Source organism: Mesoplodon densirostris, chromosome 15 (assembly GCF_025265405.1).
Source record: "Mesoplodon densirostris isolate mMesDen1 chromosome 15, mMesDen1 primary haplotype, whole genome shotgun sequence".
Lineage (NCBI taxonomy): Eukaryota > Metazoa > Chordata > Mammalia > Artiodactyla > Ziphiidae > Mesoplodon > Mesoplodon densirostris.
Window position 1 is genome coordinate 85,874,248 of NC_082675.1, and position 21,220 is coordinate 85,895,467.

General features: G+C 42.2%; 1 protein-coding gene across 3 annotated transcripts in view; it reads right to left on the reverse strand.

Moving 5' to 3' along the window:
* Positions 1 to 1,211: 1,211 nt before the first annotated feature.
* Positions 1,212 to 21,220, reverse strand: part of LOC132502600 (cytochrome b5) — a 31,339-nt gene continuing 11,330 nt past the window's right edge. Inside the window, exons 2-5 of one of the 3 annotated variants that reach the window (XM_060118566.1) lie at positions 10,284 to 10,412; positions 8,464 to 8,493; positions 4,295 to 4,329; positions 1,212 to 2,574 (exon numbers count right to left, since the gene is read on the reverse strand). In XM_060118566.1, coding sequence (XP_059974549.1) covers positions 2,493 to 2,574; positions 4,295 to 4,329; positions 8,464 to 8,493; positions 10,284 to 10,412 — 276 coding nt within the window. In that variant the 3' untranslated portion in view covers positions 1,212 to 2,492. Of the gene's footprint in view, positions 2,575 to 4,294; positions 4,330 to 5,598; positions 5,623 to 8,463; positions 8,494 to 10,283; positions 10,413 to 21,220 lie in introns of those variants that run through there. The other 2 variants (XM_060118568.1, XM_060118567.1) reach the window with 2 other exon arrangements.

Genomic DNA, 21,220 nt, shown 5'->3' on the forward strand with positions numbered 1-21,220 from the left:
TGATGGAAATGTTCACATTTGACACTCAAAAAACATATAAGACTGTGATTTAGTTTTAAAACTTACATAATGATTTCATGATCAATGAAATTCTCAAACATCTGTTGATCTTTTACAAAATGTGCCTCCAGATGAACCCTCTGCCCCTCCCCCACTCACTACGGGAATCCCTTGTTATCTTTTTCTACGGTTTCTGAGACTAACGCCAAGCTTCCTGCATAAACATCTTCCTCTCCTGTTGCCCCTCCCCCAGCCTGCCCAGCCTTTGAGCAGCTGGACACGGCAGACATAGAAGTCCAGCCCGATCCCCACCATTATGTCTTCTCTTCCATGCCTGCTCCTCCCAGGAACTTGGTAAGGCCTGCTGAGAGCAGGGACAATATGAAAGCTTGTCTTTGCTAATGCCGATGGCACAGGAGTGGACTCTGACCCCTAAGAGCAATGTTGGGCTATCCCAAGTACCAGAGCTCCCCACCCTGATATGGAGCCAAACCAAACTGGGCCTCCAGATAAGGCGACAGTGAACACACATGCAGTCAGAAAGAGCAGAAAGGAGTCTGGAGGTTGGGTTGACGTCACCAGCCTCACAGAGATTTCTGCACATGGACAGGACAGTAAGTATCTGTAAGTATCGCAATTATTGTACGATTTGCTTTGTTCAAATTTCACACACCAAGTATCTCATCCAAATTTAAAGCAAGCTCTTCTCTAAGAGATCCAGATGGGGGACATGCAAACATTCACTGCATGTGTGGGCCTGGCAGAGGAGCGCAAGCTTGGTGGTCATTTCATTCCAAGCTTCACAGGAACCTGCAGAGCCCCTATCTATGGTGAGGTGGGGTGGGGGAGTGGAAGAGGGCAGATGCAGAAACGCTCGCCAGGGCACTAATTTCTTGCCTTAATCCCTTTGGTTATACTGTTTATTTCCAGACACACGCTTCATAATGATGCTGAAAACCACGCCCAGAGCAGTGAACCGACTGCTCTCCTATCTTAGAGGAAGAACTGTAGAACTCGACATGGATATCCTTGATATGGTAGCATCAGAAAGCAGAGTGAAGGTCCCACAGTCATTCTTATTTAGCTACTGACCTATCCATGATTACACAGTCATGACGGCACGTTACAGCAGAGCCTGCTGACTCGTCTGTCGATGTATCAAAATGCAGAGGGATGTGTCGGGCACTTCAAGTCCATTACAAGAGGCATGATTTTGTTCCAGGCTTATGTTTATTAAAATCTAAACAAAGGATTCCTCTGCAAGGTATTTTCCCATGTGATAGAGACAGCTGCCCCACTGCCCTCCTACGTTCGCTCTAACTTCCAGTGACAAAAAAGGCAGAGGGTAATACATGTCTTTGATTATAAAAATCTATGCTCTGTAATTTAAACAAATTCCTTTCCAATGTGTTTAGTTATTTCTGAAGACCTCCATGGCTCGCCAGTCGGCTAGAAGGCCAATGGACAATCATCGCTAACTACAAAGTACTTCGAGTCTATAAATTCAACTCTCAAGTTGCGACATTTAAAGAAAAAAGAACTGGGAAGAGAATAATAAACAAAGACGGGATGACTGAATCAGTCCACTGAATCAGTCCACACCAGAGTTCTTCATGGCCCATCACCAGAGCTAAATTTCTTCAAAAATCAGATTCCAAATGTCCCACAATCTCTTTCAAATGTGTGTTTTTACAAATTAGGGAATCAACATTTCTTTACAGGAGCACGTAAACAGTTTTCACCTCTGAAGGAGGAGTCTGTAAAACCTGAGAACCTGTATAACTGAGAATCTCTTCGGAATGACATGTTTAAGCTGAGAGAATCGACAGTGGTAATGTTCTCTCGTGGTTCACAGGCTTTTGTGATGTTGCTGGTGTTTTTAATCAAAGAAAAGATGGAGTATCTTTTCTAGGTCTTGCAGGCCACTTTCTCTTTTTATCATCTATATGATTGTTCAAGTAGAACAATTATTAGAAATCTTTAAGCTATTATTTCTGGGCCTTCCTTAATTTCCTTAAAAAAAAAAAAACTACATTGGAAACATGCAATACCTGATTATTCAATTAGATGAAGCAGCACAAGAAAAGATCCAAGGACACCCCTGATCACATCAGACAGACAACCTGGATCTGAAAGATTAGCACATTAAATGACCGCCAAATAGTCAGATTCCAAACATTAAAGACAATTACATATCAAACAGACAGCCAAACATGGTGGTATGTTTTAAAAGATTGTGCCCACAATAAGCAAATGACATAGTGATGGAGTATCAAAACAAAGCTGATGAATAAAAAGACACACTCTAAAAGTTCAGGAGTAGAAAGAACAATTCTTCGTGGTTTGTTCTGTGTCTAATGTAGGAGGAAAGGAAAACAGGTGTATTCAAAGCATTTTCAGGTGAAGAGTTCTGTCAGTTGAAGCAGTTAACGGTGGCTTCTTTCTCCCCAGACCAAAGCAGTCTTTTCTTCCATTGGCTTCTGAGAACGTGTTTAGTGTTCCGATGTGTAGAAGTGATACATCAGGGCTACAACCAGTGCTGAGATGGCTGGGATCACCCAATTGGTCCACCAGCTGGAAAGAAACAGCAGTGATGCTTGCATGGTGTTCGAAGGAGGGGACTCAAAACTGTGCTCCTTCTCTTTACCATGAAAGTCACCATGGCATGTTTTTATTACCTAACTTTTTTGGATGAAAAGGTAACTCTGAATTGCTGAAAGTGCAGTGAGTACAACACATGTCCTGGTATACGGGCAACTGGTCTGTCCTTCCAGCCTTATAAGAAAACTAATGTCCTCCCAGTTCCATTTAGGTCTGTTTCTGTGTACTTATACAAACAGCTATGAATCACTCCCCCAACAGATGCCACCTAGAATTAGTGACTTATCGAAAAGACATCAACTCTGGGTTACACATCACAAGTTCACGAAAGTGAATATTCCTAGCAGGTTTTATTCTAGTTACATCCGTAAGTGAAGAACTGAAAATGGCACTGAACTGAGAACCAGAAGACCAACGTTCTCATTTCAAGAAAGCCATCAGCAAGCTCTATAGCCAAGGGCGAATCACATCCCCTGAGAATAAAGTTAAGGAGTTTGAAGCATGGGATTACTACGGTTGCTACTAGCACCACAGCTCAACATTCTGTGATTCTGTTTTGAAAATCTGCTCTTTACATGTGTGTAGTAGGTTTAACGTGTAATAAACAACATGCCCAAATTACTTAATCTGTGGTCCATAGGTGTAAATTCACAAAAATCCCTAATTTACACATTGTTCAGTCCTGATGCACAGAATTTTTGATCTACTGTAAATGACAAATGATATCAGGGGCAGGGTTAGGAAGATCTTCAATACAGATTTGAAGCTATAATTTCTTAGAAAACAGAAATTAATGTATAGGTTTTAGAATCTGAATAAAGAGCTGGTAACAGCTATGTATACATATATTTTGTCATAAACTTTCTACCCTTTAATATTTGTCACATAACAACCCATTCAAAGATCAAGTTCAAAATAAAGATTTAAATTGCAAAAGGATTAAAAGTGTAACTTGGTAGGTTTTCACTTTCCATTTAGAAGGAGACTGACATTTCAGGGGAAAGCAAGAGGAAATAAGGAAATACTGCAGGGAATGTACCAGAACACTGACAGCCTGGGGGCAGCAAAATTTGACAGGGGAAAATTAATAAGCAGGACTGTGTAGCTTTGAGCTTGGGTCCAAAAAAATGTATATAATGGCAACTAAACAAGTCAGGATGGTAGAGCTGCCAAAACTGTCATTATGATCTTAAACTATAATAAACGAATCTAGTCCCTAGAACAAGTGATTCATGCTACACTGGATTACTGCGTTCGATTTTAAGACCAACCTAAAAAAGGGACAAGGGAAAACTGAGCCATGCTTAGGGAGGTATAATCATGACAATTTCAGAAACTGACCACATATCAAATGAGGAAGGAAATGAGGAATGTCCGCCTGGAGATTAAAAGATTGCCCGGGTCACAGGACTGCCACAGGGGAACAGGAGACTACATTTGTTCTGTTCCTTAAGGTAGATGCAGCGGGGTCGCTCTAAAGTGTCCACGGTCGGAGCTGTCAGACAGTTGAGGAAGGAAGGGCCTGGGTAGTCCGGTGCTAAGTGGACATGACCCCTGGCCTGTCCACTGAGAGGCACACGGTGGGAGCTGGAGCAACAGAGGTGCCTCGGATGAGGGGAGAGGCCCCCAGTCCAACTCCGATTTTAGGAGCCTTCTGATCACAATAATGCTTTTAAAGAAAACTACCACATACCTGGAATTAGAATCAATAGTAGTAATAAGAGTTTCCTGAAACGCAAGAGAAAAAGTAAAGTAAGTTAAAGGGAACATCTAAACATTTATTCAATTGACTAAAACCTGTTTTAAAACAAGATCACAGGGCTTCCCTGGTGGCACAGTGGTTGAGAGTCCTCCTGCCGATGCAGGGGACGCGAGTTCGTGCCCCGGTCCAGGAAGATCCCACATGCCGCGGAGCGGCTGGGCCCGTGAGCCATGGCCGCTGAGCCTGCGCGTCCAGAGCCTGTGCTCCGCAACAGTAGAGGCCACAACAGTGAGAGGCCCGTGTACCGCAAAAAAAAACCCCAACAAGATCACAATAGTGTATTCAATTCATTCTTCTTATTCAGTGCATTCTTCAAAAAAAGTTGAAAGAGAAAATTATACCATAAATTTCTCACCTGAATACCTAATTTCACCATTTTTTCAGAAGAAAAAAAAACAGATAATTTGAAAGAAAATGTTAAAAATTAATAGGCTACCTAAAATATTCTGCACATCTAAATACTTCAACATAGAAACCGAACACAGGTATCATTTATACATACAGAGAACCTATCATTATCTTTAAGGTTTCATTACCTTTAAGTTTCATTCTTCAAAAGCATGAATGAAATGTTCAATAAAAACATCAGTTATTTCATCAAATCTCATATGAAGTAAAAGTGTATCCAGATTATATAAAAAGACATGTCAACCAAAAAGAAAAAATAAGAAGTATCATTTAAATTATAACAGTCTGGACCACCTTTCCTGGCCTTCTTTAACTCTGTCAGGAAGGCTCTAAAAAGACACTGGAGGCGTCACAGGCTGACTTCACACTGTCACCCACCAAGAAACCTTCAAATGCCACGGTCTTTCACAGTTACAGCTTGTATTACTTTCCAGCACTTTCTGAGAGGGGTCCTTCCTGTCAGTACCATGAAAATGAACTATGGATGGCTCTAGGAAGACGCATACTTCCCCAAACAGTGGGGTAACTAAGGCCTAGTGAAATGTAAGCTTTTTCGGGCTTAAAAACTTGTTAAGAAGCATTCTTTTGAAGCGCCACACCAGCACAAGTATTAGTGCCTCAAAGAAAGGTAGCCAAAAATAAGGCAGCTTCACAGAGAGTTCTATCTCTGTAGTTTCCCAAAACACAAGATGAAAAACCATTAGCAAAACAATCAGCGATTTGCAGTGAGGCAAAGCTACACACAGCAAGGCGAGTTAAAGACATTCCCATGAAAAGGCAGAAACCTTCCAGGAAGAGCAAGCAAAGCAGTTATGAGACCCACCAACCTGGTAACATGGCCTTTAAGATTCCTGACACAGGAGGAGGGAAAAAAATAGTCATTTAAAAGAAAACTTCACAGTTATTATCTTTTTAAGCAATATTAAATCTTAGGGACTACAAAAAGTATTCATAACTACTGCAAGATTAGGTTTCAAATTTTGTATAGATGAATAAAATTAATAAGTAGAAGTAACTGGACAATGAGAAAATATTATTTAGCTATTAGAGACATATAAAGAAAGACATAATCAGTTCTGAAACAAATACAACAGTTCATTTAAGGTAAAATGTTATTGTCACACTAGAAAGCTAATCCTGAAGTAGTAAACAGAAGGCAAACACGGATCTGTTATTTTGTTATACCGAGCACATGCATTTCACCAAACGTGCTGACAACTCGGCATGGAAACTTGGCTGGCTTGCCTTTCACTACTAGTGCATCGTCACCGCCAGCAACAACAATGATCCTCTAAAGAGCTGAACTGTAAAAGATAATATGCATTTTTGATTGCTTATTATCTGTTAGACTCTTAACCCAGGGATGCTTAAGAGTGAAGGCAAGTTTGAATTACCACTTAGCACTTGGGCCACAGTTGGGTTTTGGTATGTAACTAACAAATTTGTCAGAACAGGTTAAAAAGACTCTGGTCTTTATTACAGGCTGTGCCTCCTGTTCACTCCGTGACCTTGAGGGGTTCAATTTCAAGTAGGAAAAGGTTAACAATGAAGTCAGTACATGATAAGCTCTCAATAAAAGCATGCAAAGCCCATCGAGCTTTTGCAACTCAAAGTCACCTCCTTTATAACTTCATCTCACTTAGCCTATTTCTTCACTGGAAGGCTTTCCTAAAAATACTGCTGATGGAGTGATGCCTTTTATGCGAAGGCTAGAGCCTACGGAGGCATGAGAGACTTGCAACTGCCAAGCCTTAAGTGGACGCTAGCAGTGGTTCTGCAGTGTGTGACCTTGAACAAGGTCAAAGCTTGGAACAAGGTTGAGTTTCATTGCCTTCACCTTCCCTAGAAGGTCCAGGGATTCCCCCATGATATCATGAGAACCAAATCAATTCACTAACATAGCAATGTTCTGAAAACTGCAACCACAAAAACCTATCAGTAGGTATTGCCACTAATGATATCGTCCATGCCAAATTGATAGATATGGATTTGCTTACTTAAAAATGCGTCTCGGGCTTCCCTGGTGGCGCAGTGGTTGAGATTCCGCCTGCTGATGCAGGGGACACGGGTTCGTGCCCCGGTCCAGGAAGATCCTACAGGCCACGGAGTGGCTAGGCCCGTGAGCCATGGCCGCTAAGCCTGCGCGTCCGGAGCCTATGCTCCGCAGTGGGAGAGGCCACAACAGTGAGAGGCCCGCGTACCGCAAAAAAAAAAAAAAAAAAAAAAAAAAGAAGCATCTCTGTGTCTACAAATATCTTAACTTGGCAACTTCACCTGTTTCCCTTTGGGCAGGTTCAAGCTAATAATCTTTGGTGCAGCTTATTTCACAATTCGAATATATTCAGCAGGCAAAATTTCAAAAATTCAGACCACAGTGTACATTTATCAGACTGGAGATAGACGGAATGGTTATAAGACACACCCAGGGCTTCCCTGGTGGCTCAGTGGTTGAGAGTCCGCCTGCCGATGCAGAGGACACGGGTTCGTGCCACGGTCCGGGAAGATCCCACATGCCATGGAGCGGCTGGGCCCATGAGCTATGGCCGCTGAGCCTGTGCATCAGGCTCCGCAACGGGAGAGGCCACAACAGTGAGAGGTCCACATACCGCAAAAAAAAAAAAAAAAAAAAAAAAAAAAAAAAAGACACACCCAACAAGGAACACTCTCTTCTGATAAACTAGAAGCACAGAAAAGATAAATCTAGGAAAGTGGTCATGTATTTTCTTTCACTGTGTTTGCTTATGGCCTCTAAGAAAAATAGCAAGTTCCTGTCCCATATTCCTCCAGTTCTGCTCTGAAGTCAGCAAAGTTACATATGTTCTAAAGGAAGAGTCTGTCTCTCAGAAGTAAAAGTTATGTAGGAGATCTTAGCTCTAATTGGTGCTTGCTTCTGCTGGTAGGAATCGTGGTTCAGGACATGGTTGGACCTACATTAGTTCCAAGTTCAGGTAACAAGCCTTAGCAAATCCTTGTTTTACTACAGCTGAATGATATGCACCAAGCTTACTAACATACCGAACACCTAATGGGAAAAATTACACTTTTTCCCTGACAGACTTTAGAGAAAAAGCAAAAAACTTCATGTATCACAGAATTTCAACAGTCCAAAAAGGAGCCTCAAAAAAGGTACTAAGTCATCTAAGTGAGGTGATCAGTTCAGAGAGAAGGGCTAGTGAACCAGGGCATAAAAGTAGCACTACTAGAATTATTTTCCTTCCTTAAGGAAAAATACATCAAAAAGTTCTTTAATTAGCATTAAATTCAACCAACAAATATTTACTGAACACCTATTATGAAGATGAAGACACAGGTAGTGTCCTTAAAGGTTTAAGTATTAAGACCTCTGCTCAGATTTTAACTTCTCTGAAAAGAAGGCTTACGTCAAATCTTTCAGATCAGAAGCACAATGCTACTTATAAAAAGTACCTCTTCAAAAGGTATCTGTTGATCATTATGGTGAAAAAGTTATTTTAAGTATTGAGAGTCTTGTGACGAGAATACACATGCTATCCTAATGAAATATACTGAGCGGCCTAAACAAACAAAAAATTTTGCTGAGACAACAGGGTACATATTCATCTAACCTAGAAAGACCTATGCTGGCCTCAGGTAAATAAATGCCCTCCAGTTTGACAGGTATGAAATACAGCGCAGATAACTATAGCCGAGATACTGGAGATGGTCACACTTACCGAAGGCTTGGTTATCTTTGACCTGTCGTCCTGCAATTAAGAAAAAAACAAGTAAGGTCCATTATGAAAAGAAAAACATCTGTAAAACTACCATTTCCAAAGTACTCGCTTTTACTGAGATTTTTAAAAAAAATTATTATTCAGTAATTAGCGTTTTAGGTTCCATCTAGGTTATCAAATACACACTTTGATCCATCTGACTGCAAAAATTAATAGCAGATTAAGTGCCTAGATTTACTTCGATCTAACATTCTGAAGTTTAAAATAGCATCCATGATAGTCATATTTAAAATAGCATCCATGATAGTCATATTTATATGCTGATCTGTATATATATTTATGAGACCCGGATTCTGATCTGTAATTCAGGGAGCAGCTGAGACCTAATTAGATTCTTCCCTTCTATCCTCTGAAATTCACTTTGAGGTGGGGGGTGGGGTAGGGTGTGTGTGTGTGTGTGTAATTTGTGTGGTATCCTCAGTGAATTCCTGCAGTCTCCCAATTATAGGGTTATAATCTACTCTCTAAAGGGTGATCACAGGTGAGGCAGAAACGCTGCAGTCACAGCCTGAAATCCCACCTGCTCTACCCTCACAAACTTTGGAATGGAAAGAATAAGGAGAGGATGGAACATTTTAAGGGAAGGCCTTTCCAATTACCATACCACTATTTCGCTTTGGTGACATATGAAGATAAAGATGAAAATATGTGGATGAATAAACCTTCCTAATAAATGAAGCTTCGTTTCTCAAAGTACCATCTCCCACCACCAAAAAAACCACATCCCACTCAACGGAAACTACTCTAAAACAGATTTCTTACCTTCAGGCTTCCCCAAAGAGCCTACTTCAACCTTCCCTTTATTCACAGTCACTACAAGAAGCATCAATCAGACGCAACAAAACTTTTTGTATGGGTGTTTTTCATATGGTTTCTAGGTGTGCTCACTGGGATGGAGGCTACTTGCTATGCATTTTTCTTGCTGGAGGCCGCTTCTAGGAGCACCTCCACCCCTTCAGGTTGGCCACTGGTAACGTGCCCAGAGCTGGGGGAGGAGGAAGGAAGGCACTGGCTCGGAGGAGAGGTCCAGGCTCTCTGTAGAGGTGAGAGGAATCTACCTGTCTGCTCCAGACTCCAAGTTTGCACATCTCCAAGTTTGCAGCTATATTCCTGATAACTTTGGGTGACAGATGAGTGAAGTTATAAATGTACATTTTAAAATGCTGCAGAAGGGCCTAAATTCCTATTACAGCCCTGGATTTACATAAAAGCCAAAACAAGCCTACGTTTTTGAACAATCAGTCCATGGGTTGCCACCAAAGGTGATGCTCTCAAAGGTCTCAGGTAGAGTGAGAAGGAGGAGGACCATGTGTGGGTTTTACAAAAGGCAGCGTTTATTCATTTAACAGAGCTGATTTTTCTTTAATTTCTAAATCATTTTTTAGAATTTAAATATCCTCAAACTAATGAAAGTAGAAAGGAGTTTCTTAAGAAAAATATTTTGGTCAGAGAAGAAAGAAAGACAAAATAACCCTACTCTGGGTCAATACCCCACCTTCTAAAATCTGCTGCTCAGGGAAACTTCAGAGTCTGAGACGCACCATCCCCAGGATGTGACCCTGGAGTGAGAGGATTCTAAGTGCTGGTGAAAAGTGCAACCAGGGAAATACATAGAAATTTCTGGTCAATTTATTTCTAAAGTCAGGAGGAACTGTTTTTTGCTTTTTTCCTTTTTAAATTTTGTAATATGTAAGCCTACAGGCTTGAGTAAGGTCAACCCACAGCCTTAAAGAGAAACAAGGCCCCCAAAAGGTGCTTACTGGATGCAGCTCTCCAATGATAAACGTCTTGGACAATTCTCGAGCATCCGTAGAGTGTCCGACATCCTCAAAGTTTTCAGTAGCATCACCTCCAGCTTGTTCCCTTAAGACTTCTTCCCCACCAGGGTGCTGTTTGAAGGACAGACAGAAAAATGAGTATGTTTTCCAGGCAAATGAGTTAAAAGGAAGTGGCCAGTTTACTTAACCAAACAGGCTACTCCAGAAGTCACAGATGACAATGTGGCAATATAAATCATTCATAACCTGGATGAAAATGATTCCTTTGTATTCAGTTTCCTACTTGAAAGTGCAGACAAACTTTCTCCAATAGTAAGACATTTATTTCCTGGTTATTCACATGACAACAAAACCATTAGGCACACATTTTTCATCCTTTGGGAATGTCCTCTTTGCTTTTCCATAAAGCTCTCAAAATCTCAAAAAGATTTTCTCAGTCTTTACCCAATCTACATCTCTTATTTAAAAGCCTTCCACTGGGCACAGAATATGAGTCCACTTAAACATGGGAAGCCGCCCTGGAGGTCCAGGCTGTTGACTGGCTCACTCTGAAAGCCAGCTTGAAGCTTCCTGATGCATCTCCAAGGCCGTGGCAATGACAAATGTGGTTTGTTAATTCTCGAACAGTCTGTTTATTCTTAGGCACAGCCTGACAGGCACAGAAGCAACAACGTGGGAGACACCAAATGACTAACTTATGCAGCACCCACAAATTATGCAAATTCACAGATTGTTGTTTCTTCTGTGCGGGTGGCTTCATTCATCACTTCCTTAACTTTTGGGTCCTGTTAAAGATATGTGACCATAGACCAGTCTCCCAAATTAAATCATTATTTTCCAGTTACAGCCCATCTTCAAAGGAAAATTTCAAATGAGGTTAAAAACATAGATTGGCCTTTTGTAAACAATCAGAAAATTATACAAATTTTAAAAATATAGAATTTGGGGACTTCCTTGGTGGCACAGTAGTTAAGAATCTGCCTGCCAATGCAGGGGACATGGGTTCGAGCCCTGTTCCAGGAAGATCCCACATGCCACGGAGCATCTAAGCCCGTGCGCCAAAACTACTGAGCCTGCACTCTAGAGCCTACGAGCCACAACTACTGAGCCCAGGCACCACAACTACTGAAGCCTGCGCGCCTAGAGCCCGTGCTCTGCAACAAGAGAAGCCACCGCAGTGAGAAGCCCCGCACACCACAATGAAGAGTAGCCCTTGCTCGCCGCAACTAGAGAAAGCACGCACGCAGCAATGAAGACCCAACACAGCCAAAAATAAATAAATAAAATAAATTTATTTAAAATATATATATATATAGAATTTTATCTTTAAAGTGCTAAAATAAAGAAAGTAAACATTCTACTTCATAGACAGTAACACAATAGGCTTCACCTAAAACAAAAGGACAACTTCTCAACTTAATTTCTCATCAAGCACAGGATACAAAAAAATATGTGTCTACATGTATGTATGCACACATGCATTGCATGTGCAAGTGTGTATGCATTATGCATATGTGTATGCATGCACATATGTAACCATTTATGATTCAGACCCTGCCTAAACCATTTATAAGGCAGTTTTCTAAGGAAAAAATAGAGAATGAGAGAAACATCTTGGGTTATATTGGTTTGAATGACCGCTGTTTAGGAAAAAATATAGAATAAATGAATTGATGCTAAAATACATTTGCTCTACTTTTTTAGATTTTTTTGTTTTTTTTAAACAAGTAGTAAGGAAACAAAGCCTGAACATTGATTTTTGGAAAAAAATAATTCAAGTCTTGGTAAGACAATAAATATGGGACTGGCTTGTTATGTTGCAGGGAGAGACAGAGAGAGACACGTTGCCAAGGAAATCAAGTCTAAATCATGATGGTGTGGAACTCCGCAATTCATCTTGTCACTGTCCTCACTCTTGTGACTAAGTTCACGCTGCCGTTTTAATAAGCAACCATCACATTTGAAGACTAAAAGAAATGCTCTTCCTTACCTGCTGGCGCCCGAAAGTGACAAAGAAAGAAAACTGGGAACGCTGGTGTTGGCGCCATCTTGGTTATTCCCAGAGATGGTCTATGTCTCCCATTTCTTTCCAGAAACTCTCAAGAGAACATACTACTATCTTTGGGGCAGGTTATAGAATTTGGGGTAGCCCAAAGAAAAGGCAAGGCTTTGAAAAAGGAAAGTGATGTAAGAACAGGCATGCAAAGCAAAATTATCTGAGGATTTTCTAAAAGATTAAGGAAAAGACCAAAATGCCTAGCTACAGGCAGGCAAGATTAGAGGTAACAAAAAAGAGTCTGAGACAAATTTTGGTGAAGTCTGTATCAGAAATCTGACCTGATAAAGGGTCACTCGCTAGAACCTCCACTCATCCCACCGTGTGCAGTCAGCTGCTGTAGAGCCCAGAGAGAGAGAAAGACAGGAGGGAACGTCAGCGGGTGACGGTAGGAGGACCCAGGAAGGACAGAATCAGCGGCAGCCGTGGCAAAACAAGCCATTCCCACTGGAATTGTCCTTCTAACAAAAAATCTCCCATTTTTCCAGAGGAAGATTCCATTTTCCATGTGCATAATTCCCTGTCTGCTTCTGTGAAATCTCTACTTATTATAAGGTCCCCAAGTACCACCTTGCGCTGATAACATATATGAGAATCTCCAGATACAAACTAGGGAATACCAATAAAATAACTGGAAATAGCTTTCATTTTTTACATCTTTTTGTATATAAGGGTTATTTGCAAGCAAATAAACAGGAAATAGATTTTAAAAGATGAAACACTGGCATAATCCATAATTCAGAAGACATCAACTGTCACAATCTCTACCCATTCCTAAGAACACTTTCAGAAAGACGTGGTAAATTCTTGTGATATAAAGAGAATGGTGGCTACCAGGTCCTGAAATTACAACTGGCTTTCTACTGCTCACAGCATAAATGCTTTCAGCGATGCTGGCACAGTGGATCTCTTCTCCTTGAAATGTTTTCTTCACGTGGCTTCCAGTACAACAGGCTCTCCTAGTTTCCCTTCAACTTTATTTCCCCTCCTGATCTCCGAGTCTCAACCCCAACGCTCAGTCCTTGGCGCTCTCCCATTCCACCTGTACTAGCTCTCCTGGTGATCTTACCTGGTCTCCGATCCAGAGTATCACCTGTTCTCCAGTGAGTGCAGTTCATTAGGCCTCCTTTGAGCTCCAGACTTCTCCCAAATGCAACAGCCTACTTACCTGTTCACTCAATGTCTAATGAGCATCCTGAACATAACATAACCAAAACCGAACGTTTTACTTTGCCCCCAGATACACTCCTTCCCAGTCTTTCTATTCTCAGTGAATGTTGCCACCATGCAAACAGTTGCTGCAGCCAAAAACTAGAAATCAAACTTCATTCCTCTTTCCTTCTCACTGCCATCCATCAGCAAATCCAGCTGGCTATCTTCACAACATATTCAGAAGCTATCCACCTCTCCCCACTTCCAACGCTACCACCTTAGACCAAACCAGCATCTCCTGAATGGACAACCACAACTGACCCCTAACGGGTCTCCTGCTTCTTCTCGATCCTTCCCACCATCGACTGTGCTTACTCCATCATGCCTGTTACCTGTTTACCTGTTACCTCTCTCGCTTCCACTATGACCAGCTACCCTGGACTAAGCTAACATCCGAGGATTTTCAGATGTTAGCTTAGTCCAGGGTAGCTGGTCATAGTGGAAGCGAGAGAGGTAACAGGTAAAATCGAAGAGCAAAACAGACACACTTCAGTGACAGGTCTTCTGACAGGCCCTCAGACTTGCCAAACTAGTTCCCCATCTCAGAACCCCTACATCTGCCTCTGTGTGGAATGCTCCTCTCCCAAACCCTGATGAGATTTCATCTGCCCCTCGTTCATCCCTGCTCACATGTCAGCTTTCCAGAGCCCTTCGCTGAGTTGCCCGTCCAGAAGGGCCTACCCCGTCCTCACACCACGGTCTCTATCCCCTCCCTGCTCTTTCCTGCACAGCACCTAGCACTCCTGAAGCTCTGTTTTGTCAATCATTTGTAAGATTCATGAGGACAGAGGCCTTTGTCTGTCTTACTCATCCCTGCTGCCCAATACCTAGTTCAATGCTGGGCACATGGCAGATACAAAGAAATATTTGTAAGCAAGTTTGGATACATAAAGGAGATGAGCACAGCTGATTACACATTGGTCTTAGAACTAGTATATACAACTGGTTAAGTGACTGACAACAACTTTCCCATTCCAACTATTCTAGTTCACACCCCTTTCCTTCTCCTGAACTATAATAGTTCTTACCATTCAGAAACCATATAATTTCATATTCAATTTTGTTTAATTCATTTAATCAAAATATTTATGAATACTATGTGCAAAGCATTGCATGGGACACGCAAAAGTACATGAAAAATAGACATGATTTGACCCTGAAAAAGCAAACAATTAATTTGAGGTTAAAGAAGAAAAACACAGATATAGCCTCAGAGTTTTGACTATTCATGTGTGACCCACGGCAGTGATTGCCACCATTCTATCTTCCAGGTCACTTATCCATTCTTCTGCCTCAGTTATTCTGCTACTGATTCCTTCTAGTGTACTTTTCATTTCACTTATTGTATTGTCCATCTCTGTTTGTCTGTTAATTCTTCTAGGTCTTTGTTAAACATTTTTTGCATCTTCTCGATTTTTGCCTCCATTCTTTTTCCGAGGTCCTGGATCATCTTCACTATCATTACTCTGCATTCTTTTTCTGGAAGGTTGCCTATCTCCACTTCATGTAGTTGTTTTTCTGGGGTTTTACCCTGTTCCTTCATCTGGGACATAATCCTCTGCCTTTTCATTTTGTCTGTCTCTCTGTGATTGTGTCTGCCCTCTGGTGGATGAGGCTATCTAAGAGGCTTGTGCAAGCTTCCTGATGGGAGGGACTGGTGGGCAGAGCTCAGTAAAACTTTAATCCACTTGACTGTTGATGGGTGGGGCTGGGTTCCCTCCCTGTTGGTTGTTTGGCCTGAGGCAACCCATCACTGGAGGCTACAGGCTCTTTGGTGGGACTAATGGTGGACTCCTGGAGGGCTCATGCCAATGAGTACTTCCCAGAACTTCTGCTGCCAGTGTCCTTGTCCCCGCAGTGAGCCACAGCCACCCCCCGCCTCTGCAGGAGACCCTCCAACACCAGCAGGTAGGTCTGGTTCAGTCTCCTGTGGGCTCACTGCTCCTTACCCCTGGGTCCTGGTGCACACAAGACTTTGTGTGTGCCCTCCAAGAGTGCAGTCTCTGTTTCCCCCAGTCCTGTTGAAGTCCTGCAATCAAATCCCACTGGCCTTCAAAGTCCGATTCTCTGGGGATTCCTCCTCCCATTGCCAGACCCCCAGGTTGGGAAGCCTGACGTGGGGCTCAGAACCTTTACTCCAGTGGGTGGACTTCTGTGGTATTGTTTTCCAGTTTGTGAGTCGCCCACCCAGCGGTTATGGGATTTGATTTTATCGTGATTGTGCCCCTTTTACCGTCTCATTGTGGCTTCTCCTTTGTCTTTAGATGTGGGGTATCATTTTTGGGGAGTCCCAGTGTTTTCCTGTCAGTGATTGTTCAGCAGTTAGTTCTGGTGCTCTCACAAGAAGGAGTGCCAGACATTAGAAATTTGGTTTCCAATAAGATGTGAATTCAGAAATGGCTTGGAATAGTGATGTAAACGATTGCACCAAATACCCTATCTGTATGGAAACAACCAACCAAAAACGTGGTTCCTTCACAAAAGCTGCTTTAGTGAGAGCTCCAGATTTGTGCTTAGAACTTTTTGCAATGATAGAAATGCTCTATATCTAAACTGTCCAATATGGTGGCCACAAGTGGCTACTAAACACTTGAAATGGAGCTGAAAAATAATGTAAATTTTATTTATTTAAATTTAACTAGTGGGGCTTCCCTGGTGGTGCAGTGGTTGAGAGTCCGCCTGCCGATGCAGGGGACACGGGTTCGTGCCCCGGTCTGGGAAGATCCCACATGCCACGGAGAGTATGGGTCCGTGAGCCATGGCCGCTGAGCCTGCATGTCCGGAGCCTGTGCTCCACAACGGGAGAGGCCACAACAGTGAGAGGCCCGCGTACCGCAAAAAAAAAAAAAAATTTAACTAGTGATTTTTGTCTATTAGCTACCATATTGAAAAGTGTAGCTATAGACAATGCAAACATTTTTCAAGAGATAGAGCCAACCTAGGTGAAAACTGAAAAGGCATTTCATTTGCAGTGAAAGACATGAACATTTATTTATTGTGTGTGTGTGTGTGTGTGTGTGTGTGTGTGTGAATAAAGGTGAGCTCAGTATATTGAGAAGGGTGTTCCTTTGCGTAATGTGATGATGATTAAAGAAGTGGTGGCATCAGCTTTAATCTGAAAAAACACACAGTGCAGGTGGAGTTCAAGTGTTCCTGGGATTGCTTCCTTCAGGAGAGATACCAAGCTTATCAGGGTTAACCCCACATTTGCAGCACCTCCCGTCAGGGACCACATGATACGCTTCATTCATAACAAAAGTTCCAAGAACCTCACGTGGCCCATTGAAAACTACAAAGCTCCATGGTGTATCCCCTAGGACGTTACAAAACAGTATGTGACCCAAACCTGATATGCAATGCCCTCATGGACCAGCAATGCTACACCACACTGTTCAAGAGGCGAAGTCCAGTCCTTAGGAGGATTGCACCTCATCCTCTAACCCCTGGATATTCTCCACTTCAGGGATAACTAGCACTGAGAGAGAGACCACATAAAACATGTAACTTTTTTTCAAATAAAAGTAAGAGTCCAGTTTCCCACATACAGGGGAGAAAGAAAAAAAAAGAGAGTATCAAGCGTAAAAGAGCAGAAGGTGCTTTACCAGACCACAAAAGTACAAATATATAAGGGGTCAGGTACAGAATAAGTGTTACAATCGATGAAGGCAAGGTCTTGGATAACTTTTGTATGTTACGAGGCCAAGAATTCTGAAGTCAACATCATGAGAGTTATGCCTCACGTCCTTTTTAGAATGAAGCCAAAGAGAAATGCTAAATAAAGCAATAAATGCATTATTAGAGATTTCACAAGATCAAGGATTATTTTACATTATAGGTAAATTCTACTTCATATTTAATAGTACAGTAAATAGTAATAATACATTAAAAATGGATCTAGAAAAGCTGGGAAGATAAAAAAGATAAACTTACATGCCACTCCTGATACAGATGCTTTCAATAAATAAATTCTTAATATGAAGGCAATAATCTTAATCAGAAAGAAAATGTTGTGGGTAAAATCAAAGTGTTGAATCACTCTAGATTCGAACATGCAGTCTGTAACTACTATTAATTGGGAAACTGATTATTGAGTGAAAATACCTTCCAGGTCCATTCTGCTGCATTCCTACTGTTTGCTTCTATGGCCATTTACAGTTCCTTAGATTCTCTACCCAGAAAATAAAAATGGGTCTATATTATCTTTTTGAAATTGCCTCTGCTAGTTATATTCCTCTTTAATACAAATAATTTCATAAATGAGATACTTTTAGGCTTGATACAGAAAAATGTTTTACTTATTCTTTGAACTTAACTCCTAGAATTCCTACATTTTAGTGGCTTTAGAAAAACAAGTTATAAAATTTCAAAGTCAAAGGTTAGAAGGTCTTGTTAGTATGACAGCAAAGCCCGACATTCTTGTAAATAAACCAGGGAAGTGCTTCTCATCAAATTCATGGCTCCAGCCACCAAACTAGTCTTCCCCTCTCCAATCCCGCAGCACATTCTTAACCATCTTATATATTGCTGCTAGAATATTCAACCTCAAATATTGTTTTGACCCTCTCCCACTCCACTTAAACTTTTAGCTGGGAAATGGCTACTTAGAATAGAAGATTTTCCCAGCCTCCCCTGCAGCTGGGTAGGCCATGTGATTAAATTCTGCCTAATGTGAGCAGAAGTGTCAGGAGAACCTTCAGAGTGATGTGCACCCTTTGCCCTTTCTCTTCATCCCTTCTTTCATCTTGCTGTATGGAATGGGAATGCAGCCTTTGAAAATAACGATGAGGGCCTGACTCTGGAGATAAGTGAGAAGGAGAGCCCCAGGGGACTTGATGGAACACAGCTAGCACACCAGACCTGGACTGCAAAGCTCATTTCTTTATGACAGATGAATAAACATCTACCTTGTTCAAGCACAAGGGGGTTCTTCTGAGCTTAATTCTTATTACTACATCAATCACTTTGTCAAAAAAATACCATGTGGCAGGCACTGTACTAAGTCCTGAACACATAAAAGACATAGATAAACATACTGTGTGTCAAGAAACTTAAAACCAAATTAGGACAATGATCTTCATGTATGATAAAAAATTAGAGAAATATTAAGGGATCATCTTAATGGTTGACTGAACAGAGTAGAAGTCTAGAAAGGTAGATGCTTTTAAAAAATAATCTAGGCTGCTTTAGGAGAGTGAGTATTTGGATAAATAGAGTAGATAAAGATGAATAAGCTCAAGAGGAATAGGAACATGAATATGAAGGCTTACTGGCTGAAATATACATGGCATACTTGGGGCAAGTGAAGAGATAAGTGTGAATAAAGTAAAATATGTGAGGCTGTGTGATGGCTTACTTTACATGTCAACTTGAGGTGAGACTTGATTTCTGGAAGCTGTTTCTAGATGAGATTAGCATTTGGATCAGTGGACTCAGCGGAGGAGATGGCCCTGCCCAATGTGGGTGGGCACTATCCAATCCATTCAGAGCTTGAATAGAACAAAAGGTGGAGCAAGGAAGAATTCACCTGTTTTCCTGTATCATTATTTGAGTTGGGATATCTCATCTCTCCTTCCCCCGCCCTCAGCCTCCCATTGACTCCTCTGGTTCTCAGGCCTTCAGACTCAGACAATCACTCCACCAGCTCTCCTGGGTCTCCAGCTGGCAGATGGCAGATTGGGGGACTTGTCACCCTCCATAATCACGGAAGCCAATTCCTTATAATAAATCTTCATACATAAATATATATATGAAGTATGTATGAGTATCTCCTATTGGTTCTGTTTCTCTGGAGAGTCCTAACACAGGCTGGATGGTTAGAAGGACCAAACCATTAGGGCCTTGAGAGCCAGTGTGAAGTGGAAGACACTGAGGACCACTGTGGGCTCCTGAAGAGCAGAGCGACCATGACAAAGTGCCGGATGGACCTGTCATGGTTAGAACAGAGGCTCAAAATCCAGACAGGGAGAGCCCCACTGCAGACACGCAGCAACCTGACCAGCACGAGCGGCACGAACCCCCCTCTTGCCCTCTACCGGCCCACAGGCACCAGCCTTCATGATAAACCACTCTTGGGTTCCCAAAAGTCGGCTGTCCTCCACCTCATCTGTGAACACAGCATCAAAAGCATAAAACTCAACTGGAGATCTTAACTCAAAAGGCTAGGATAAATGTTAAAACCCCAGAAGTTCAGAGTTTAAAAAAACCTTCAGAGACCCAACATCCTTAAATTCACGGATGGATAACCGGGGATCCAGAGAAATTAAGCCCAACGTCACACTGACAGTTCGTGGAGCAGCAGGACCAGAATGCTGGGGTCTGACTTATAGTGCAACCTCCCCTCCCTTTTTTGAATGGGCAAAGTAAATGGCCCTTTTCATGTTTCTGAACAAAGTGACTTTAGATGCCTTAAAAATAAAGTTTCTTTGTACATTTCTCTTTGGGGACTTTGTTGGGGAATCTCTCTCACTTCTAGACCCCAAGAAATGTTGTCATTTGCCCTGCCTTCCTGGGCCTTAATAACTAAGGACGATTCAAAGGATGGACATGCTTCTGTCTCAGGGCTCTGTCTGGCTACGACGTTGTCCCAATAAAAACCCAGAAGGGTATGCAGCACCACACTGCAGCCTCGCAGTACGCATCAGGTCAAAGCCGTTCACGTCAAGGGCTTGCGTAACTCAGCAAGAGCAAATGATAATAACAGAGAAACCCTTTCCACGTAAATGTAATGTTATATGGACCCAAAGTCCACCAGTTCTGGAGTTTTAAATAGGATCTTTCAATCCAAACACTTAACACTGCCAAAAAAACGGTGGCACAAACAAGACTGTGCATAAACAATGACTAGGCAAAACAAGTTTATCTAACGAGATTATCTTCAATAGTTAAGCCAAAAATGAAAACAACTATTTGGAGCGCAATCAATTTATATAAAATTTAGAAAAAAATAACAAGATAGCCGAATGTTTCCCATCATTTCTAGACACTGTTTCTGATAAGGCAAAGGGTGATGTCCTTGAAGCTGGTTGGGTTCCCCAGACTTCTGTTCTGCTCTGCCCTCCTGTGGACTGGGTGAAGTGGCTGGCACCTGCGTCTGCACCGCCTCGGGGCTTTCTGCGCACCTTCTCACTGAACCCTCAAAGCTTAGGGACCAGAGGCTCACAGGCATCATCTGGATTACTTCTCCTCATTTCACTCTGAAAATGATGAGATGAAACATGAAACAAGGCCCATCTTTGCATTCCCGATGCCGGCTTATGAGACCCACCCGCTCACTCAAACATCTGCCAAGTGCCATGCCAAGCTCTGTTGTTTCCAAGATGGGTAAGTCATGGTCCCTGCCCTCAGGGAGTTACACTCCAGTGACATGTAGACAAGTAAGAGCTAAACATAGTAAGCCCCAGGTGCAGAGCCATGGCACAACGGAGGGAAGGATGAGCTCTCCCAGAGCTGGAGGTGAGAAGGGGCCAGGGAGGGGTCGCTAAGGAGGGGGTGTGAAAGGTACACTGGTGGTTCGCCAGGAGAAAAGGGGTGGGGAAGGGGGTGTTCTATGCAAGGAAAATGGAGAACACAAAGGCCCGGAGGCAGAGACACAATGGCACCCTGGAGGAACTGCAGGCACTGTAAATAGCCGGATTTCTCATGGATAAAAATG